The following is a 6,740-nucleotide window of genomic DNA, read 5'->3' on the forward strand; positions in this document are numbered from 1 at the left end:
TCACCGCCGCCGTGTCACGGGCATCACACCGAGTCCTCATACACATGGTAAACTAAAAAGGTAAAAAAGTAATAATTGAATTTATGAAAAACACCGGCATCCACCATGGAAAACGGACTATCACCGTGAAACCTTCAGTGCCCGGGCAACGGGCCAGCCACTGAAAGTTTCACTGTAATTGTCCGTTTTCTTAACAGAAGTCTAATGAATACCGGAGCTTATGATGTATGAATTAGTGAACTATTTAAACAGGTCATCTTGATTGTCTTTGGGTGAGGTGGGACTATTTTTTTAAAATTGCTAACCTCCTATCTGTGCCGATGGCATAGCCGTCGGCATAGGGTGCCACGTGGCATGGCAATCTATGCTGACGGTTTTACCGTCGGCATAGGTTGGCCTTATCCGTGCCGGTTCAGCTACAAACCGGGACAAATGTGCTTCATATTAGACCATTTTTCTACTAGTGTAGTCGATTTTTGATAGCAATGTTGTTTATAGGACGACAATCACAGTGAAAGGAGCGATATGTCATGCAATTGTCAAGAAAGAAATTATGACAGATAACAACACATCAAGCAACAATAACCCGTGGCCTCCTAAAGAAAAGAAAAAAAACAGTAGCCCATGGAGCAGTAGCAATTCATATCAACTAGTAAGCAACAAGGGCAGAGTGGATTATTATTATTGAGAGATGCATCGAGCGTGCAGATAATTATTAAGAGCATAGGCTTATTCGTGGACCATGAGCATTCGAGCAATCAATGGCGGCAGCCCTAGCCGATGTAGTAGAGTGGGTCGGGCAGCTTGAAAGTACGAGCTCCCTCGGGCGCGCCGAGGAGGTCGCTCCACTGGTCGCCGATGTTGCCAACGATGACATACCCGGCGTCCTGCAGCTTCTTCCTCTGGGCGGACTTGTAGGATATCGCGGAGCCATGGAACCCGGGCTGCTTGAGCGTCAGGTTCATCCACCCGGAGATGCCCTGGCTGCGGAGGTTGGCGACGGTGATGGCCCTCTTGTCTTCCGTCCGGCCTGTGATGAACACCGGCTTGATGCCCACCTTGAGCAGCTTGTAGTACAGCCGCTTACTCTCCGGCAGCGCCGGCGCGGTCCCCTCCAGCACGTACGCGTCGAAGCTCGTCGCGTTGTATGGCCTAGCCCTGCACACGTTAAAAACCAAGGGGTGAATGGAAGCGCATCTACGCTGCGTAAATTTGTTGATAGGAACGGTAGATATAAAGTAGCCAAGTGGACAATAGATTCGGGCCTACATACTCCGACCATCACATGCACATCACACCACTATATCTAATTGGCATAGCATAGCATGTTTTGCTCATCAATCGGCACATGGCCATGGTCCTGCAGGCTGTGTCTATGATTGGACTGGAGATGACCAACAATGATGCCCAACTCAAACACGTCCAACGCATATATGCCCTTTTATTTCCACTTTTTCATCTATGTTTTCCCCTTTCATTATTATTAGAGAACTTATGGTGCCAACCTTCTACATTACATATAGTGATGCGTTATAGGGGACGGGCTACAGGGAGCCCCATTTTTCAAAAAACAAGATCAAAATATACTTAAAAGTTGCCAAAAATATATTTATAAAATCTATAAATGCATATAGACGTTCTTCAACTATTTGTAAAGTTGCATCAATTAATCACATTTTAATCTATCTATTTGTCTTTTTTGGGTACATCAGATATGAACATATACATGTTCATGAAAATTTGTACGTCTATATGCAATATATCCTTATGTGTATACTTTTTTCAGATTTTTTAAGGTATACAAATGGTATTTTCACTGAAACAGAATAAAGGGCTCAGTGTCGTATATACTACAGTGCATACATCCACTGTCCATCGTTGCTCAGATATTCGTGCAACATTTTCTACTTTTTCGCTATGTCTTTCTTCTTTCAAAATAAATTGTCATCTTTCGTCGGATTTTTTTGTCGCTTAAAAGTATATTACAATAATTTTACGCAGTTTCAATACATTTGACGGTTGATTAGTACATGGCATATAGTATGCATGCATGGTAGAAAACAAATCCACTCACATATGATGCCATGGTGTTACTGGTGTTTTCTAGTGGGTTGGTTTTTCATACTTTAGCTAAACGAACAGACAAGTCCAAGTCTCTGCTCAAATGCACCTGCAACAAATATCAAGTACAATATGCACGTACGTACGGATAGACAGTCGTGCAGATTATATTTGTCGAGAAATGCAAAATTGCATGGAGATGATCCTCAACGATGCATAATGTGTGTAAGTATGTACCCGAAGCCGTGCGTGGCGTAGTAAGGGAGGTTGGAGAGCGTGGTCTCGTCGATGTCGAAGACCCACACCTCCTTGCCGTTGCTGGCGAGCTTGAGGCTGTCGACGTAGGCAATGGCCTGGTCGATGACGACCTTGGAGTCGCGCCGGAAGTGGCTGCCGAGCATGTAGTGCCCCACGTAGCCCTCGCAGTTGGCGGGGACAGTCTTCCAGTCACGCACGTTGTACGCCTCCACGCCCAGCCTCCAGCTGTCGCACGGCACGCCGCCGCGGCTGCCGAGCTCTCCGCTGGAGCCCAGCAGCGGGCGCAGTGCGTGGATGAGCGGCGCCACCGCGTCGTCGACCGCAGCAGCTGCAGCCTCGGCCGTTGGCATACGGATGGTGGGCTCCCATGCGCTGCAGGAGGCCGCTGCAGCCACGAGAGCTACCGCGATGAGGATGGGCACCCTTGCCATCGCCATTGTTACTGCTAGCTACCCTGTGGTGCTCTACTTCTTGAGGTGCACTGCCAAGTGTGTGTGGTGGGTGGCTTCTTAAATAGAACTCCGTTCCGGTGGTGGCAAGATGTACTGCACAATTAGCAACATATATTGACAAAAATTCCATTAGAAAAATAGCTTGTTAAAGACAGTATGAAAGCTACGTCCTACGTGGTGTGTGAGCTTGATAGAAATTAACTGACGCAGGACTGCAGGGGCGTGGTCTCATTCATGAGCTTTGCTACACACACGGACATATTTCACGGATGTTTACAGGACGTGCTGACATGGAAAGACGTGATTGGAAAGAAGAGGTGAAGCAGGCCCCACCCTATGAAAATCAGGGGGAGGGGGGGGGGAGGGGGGGGGGAGATTAACAGTAAGATGGAAGGGGTCCGTTGCAGTCCCGTAAAGATCCGTGCGTGTAGTATTTTCGCTCATTCATAGGGTGTGGAACACGCTGGGCGCGATATTTTGTTGGGGACGATGTGATGCATTATTTTCCTGCTTTACCATATACAGTTTAACCATTCATAGTGTCATATTTTGCACCCAACAGTCAAGGGATTAATCTGTGAATGCTCTCTTTTCTAGCCCATCCATGTTAAGTGTTTTATTGGGGACCGTCTATTCAGGAGGCACATACAAAAACTTGTTGTAAGTTGAATTTTCGGGCCGTCAGATGTCCATCCAACTGCCAGGATTGCGCCATTGTTCATCTTCTTCCTCCTTTTCTTCTTCATCCATGTGTCACCCTTCGACCCAGTCTTAATTGCCGATCTCCACCGCCCGCAGCTGGCATGCGCTACTGCGAGCTGCCCCGCCCTACCAGCAACCACCCCTCCACCACCCCCCCACTGATGGCAAGATGTACTGCACAATTAGCAACATATATTGACAGAAATTCCACCCAAAAAATAGCTTGTTAAATACAGTAGGAAAGCTACGTCCTACGTGGTGTGTGAGCTTGAGAGAAATTAAGTGACGCAGGACAGCAGGGTGTGGAACACGCTGGGCGCGATTTTTTGCTGGCGGCGATGTGATCCATTTTTTCCTGCTTTACCATGTATAGTTTTACCATTCATAATTTCATATTTTGCACCCAATAGTCAGTGTTAATCTGTGAATGCTCTTTTTTTCTAGCCTATCCATGTTTAGTGTTTTATTGTGCACCGTCTATTCATAAGGCACATAAAGAAGTTGTTGCAAGTCAAATTTTCGGGCCCTCAGATGTCCAACCAACTGCCAGGATTGCCCTATTGTTCATCTTCTTCCTCCTTTTCTTCTTCATCCATGTGTCACCCTTCGACCCAGCCGTAATCGCCGATCTCCACCGCCATAGCTGGCATGCACTACCGCGAGCCGCCCCGCCCTACCAACAACCACCCTTCCCCCAACCCCACCATCATGACCATCCCTCTAAGCCCCTCCCCTTCGATCCGCACTGTCAACCTGGTACCTTACCTGCTTCGACTGCCACAACTCACTGCCTGCTCACAGCATTGTGCCCATCTCCCGCAAGGCACTGGATCGGCCTCACCGTGGTCCATTCTCGCCGCTATCGCTCTTCACGTTATCCCCTCCTTCTGCTTTGCGCGAAGTGGAAAAAGTGACTGATGCACAATTTTTTCCATGTTCATGATGTTTAGCAAACCCGATTTTAATTTATTTTTTATATATGGTAGAATGCACATTGCACTTGAACAACAGAAGAAAACACACATTGTCATTGCCATGACGAGGACGAGCATCCTGGCCATGGGCATTTTATTGTGTGTGTGCGCGCGCTAGCTTCCCCTGGTGCTTCATAAGGTGCACTGCAAACTTGCAAAGTGTGTTGTGGCTAGTTTGTTGTAGGGAAGCTATATCCTACATGGTGTGCTAGCTTGAGGAAAATCCTTACTGTCATAAAGGTCCATGTTGGTAGCAATCCATTATCGTTCAGAAATTATGTCATAAGTTGTGAAAAATAATAATTATCACATGTAATTCCGTCCATTCTGTGTAGTGGACAGACTTGCCAAGATCTTGTGATGACTTGAATCGTGTGATGTACTCCCTCCATCCCAAAATATAGGACGTTTTTTTGACAATGATAGTGTCAAAAAAGGTCTTATATTCCAGGATATAGGGATTATGTTTTTTGATATACTTTTTAATTTTTATAAAGTTAAGGACTACAAATGGCACAAGAGGTTAAACGACGCATGTGCTAGTAAGAAAATTTCTGCCGCAAAAAGGACAAGCAGGGGTTTTTTTTAGGGAAAAAAGGACAAGCAGGTTGGTGTCATCCATGGGGTCTGTCTCAGGGCGAGCGTGGAACACGTTGGGGAGATAATTTGTGGGAATGCACAGCTGTGATTGGACAGGACAGGATAAGCTAGCTGTGGACGATGCGATCCAATCGAGAGAAGCGGCAACATCCGTACGATGCAAATCACTGCACAACTTTTCTTCAAAGTGTTGCCGTTCATTCATGTTTTTTTCCTGTGTCAATATATGGACAGAAAGTAGTGGAGAGATTGCCTGCCTGCATACATTTCAAAACAGATTTGAATGAATTGGATGATATTCATGCAAACCTAAGGTTGTCAGAATTGCGATTCTAACTCAGACCGGAGCTTTGATGGCAGGATCGCATATCATAGAATCTTAACTACCAGGATCATAAAAACGTGGATTCTACGAATCAAAATCGTAGAATCGATGGGGCTAGCTTGGATCGTAAAGTCATAGAATCGTACAACAAAATTGCGATTCTGACAACCTTGTGCAAATCGGACGATTTTTTATTTAAATTGAGCCAAATTTATTACATTATGGACACATTTTAACTAAATAAAAGCGTCCGGAGGTTAACCTAGTGTAAATATTCGCTGGCAGCCGTGAGGCCCAGCAAGAGTCCTAACTCCAAGTCCTTGTTGTTCCCCGTCTGGTCCATATCCGGCGTCCGTGAGCCCCGAAAAGTGAAGGTGCGGTCATCGACGAGGTAGAGTAGGACATGGGACACATACTGGCCCACATTAGATACGAGGCACCGCCATCTCCCATGCCCTACTCTTCCTTGTCGGCGTCCACGCCTTGCCCGTTGCCGGTGGAGGTGAAGTCGACGATGGACGTGGACTGGACTCGTCGTCGAAGTGATGCCAATGGTGCGTAGTTGGCACCATTGGCGTTAGCGTCCACCTGCGTCGTCTGGGCAACCGAGGCCGCCATGTGAGCGTTGCGCATAGCCTCATAGGGCGCCCGCTCCTCCTCGACGAAGTTCGAGTTCTCCGCCGCCATGATCGCCATGGCATCCTCGTTCGTGAACTCGCTATATATCTAAAACTCTGCAAGTTGGTGATGTGCAAGGAGGTCGAGGTTATAGCATTGTTACTTATGCGCGTGTCGGAACCATAACAATGGCTCCAGCGTTAGCTAATCATCTTCTATGACAACGTCGTAGTGTGCCTGCGCCTGCTCCATGGTCAAGCCAGCATGGAACGGCACAGGTACGGCCGTCGGCTCACTGTTGAAGGCCTCCTCCAACGTCGGAGACCTTCGACGAGCTGGCTGTCAGGCCTGCCTCTATCCGCCGCGCACGGTGGCACTAGTAGAAAAAGGGTCAAATGTGAGACACATTAGTCATGGTTTGTAACAGAACCGGCACTAATGTGTCCATTAGTGCCGGTTCCAACGGCTAGGCGGGAGGAGCTCTTTAGTACCGGTTCGTGGCGAACCTTTAGCACCGGTTCGTGCCACGAACCAGTACTAATGAAAGTGGTGGCAGGATGTTGTCACAGAGGGGCCCCTCCAACACCTTTAGTACCGGTTCGTGGCACGAACCGGTACTAAAGGTCGTCCTATATAAACCCTTCGTCCACCAGCACTCTGTTCTTCCCCCTTTCCCCTCTCCCTCTCCTCTGCTCTTTCCTTCTTCCTCTCGAGTTCATCACAAAATTTGCCCCAAATTTGTCAAGATTT

The 6,740-nt window shown here is 47.4% G+C and overlaps 1 protein-coding gene across 1 annotated transcript; it reads right to left on the reverse strand.

Annotated features, from left to right (window-relative positions):
- Nucleotides 1-526: 526 nt before the first annotated feature.
- LOC123150066 (acid phosphatase 1) lies at nucleotides 527-2,820 on the reverse strand. Its single transcript, XM_044569855.1, has 2 exons — nucleotides 2,299-2,820; nucleotides 527-1,158 (listed from the first exon to the last, which is right to left on the reverse strand). Exons 1-2 carry the CDS (start codon nucleotides 2,754-2,756, stop codon nucleotides 774-776), a joined length of 843 nt encoding a protein of 280 aa, XP_044425790.1. The 5' UTR covers nucleotides 2,757-2,820; the 3' UTR covers nucleotides 527-773.
- Nucleotides 2,821-6,740: the final 3,920 nt, after the last annotated feature.

The sequence above is a fragment of the Triticum aestivum genome, chromosome 7A, assembly GCF_018294505.1.
Source record: "Triticum aestivum cultivar Chinese Spring chromosome 7A, IWGSC CS RefSeq v2.1, whole genome shotgun sequence".
Lineage (NCBI taxonomy): Eukaryota > Viridiplantae > Streptophyta > Magnoliopsida > Poales > Poaceae > Triticum > Triticum aestivum.

Bases quoted from the DNA above. Each gene is read 5' to 3' on its own strand.
- LOC123150066 (XM_044569855.1), bottom strand. From the start codon at position 2,756: ATGGCGATGGCAAGGGTGCCCATCCTCATCGCGGTAGCTCTCGTGGCT. The intron at 1,159-2,298 runs GTACATACTTAC...TAACGTGTGCAG, and splicing joins TACGCCACGCACGGCTTCGG to GGCTAGGCCATACAACGCGA.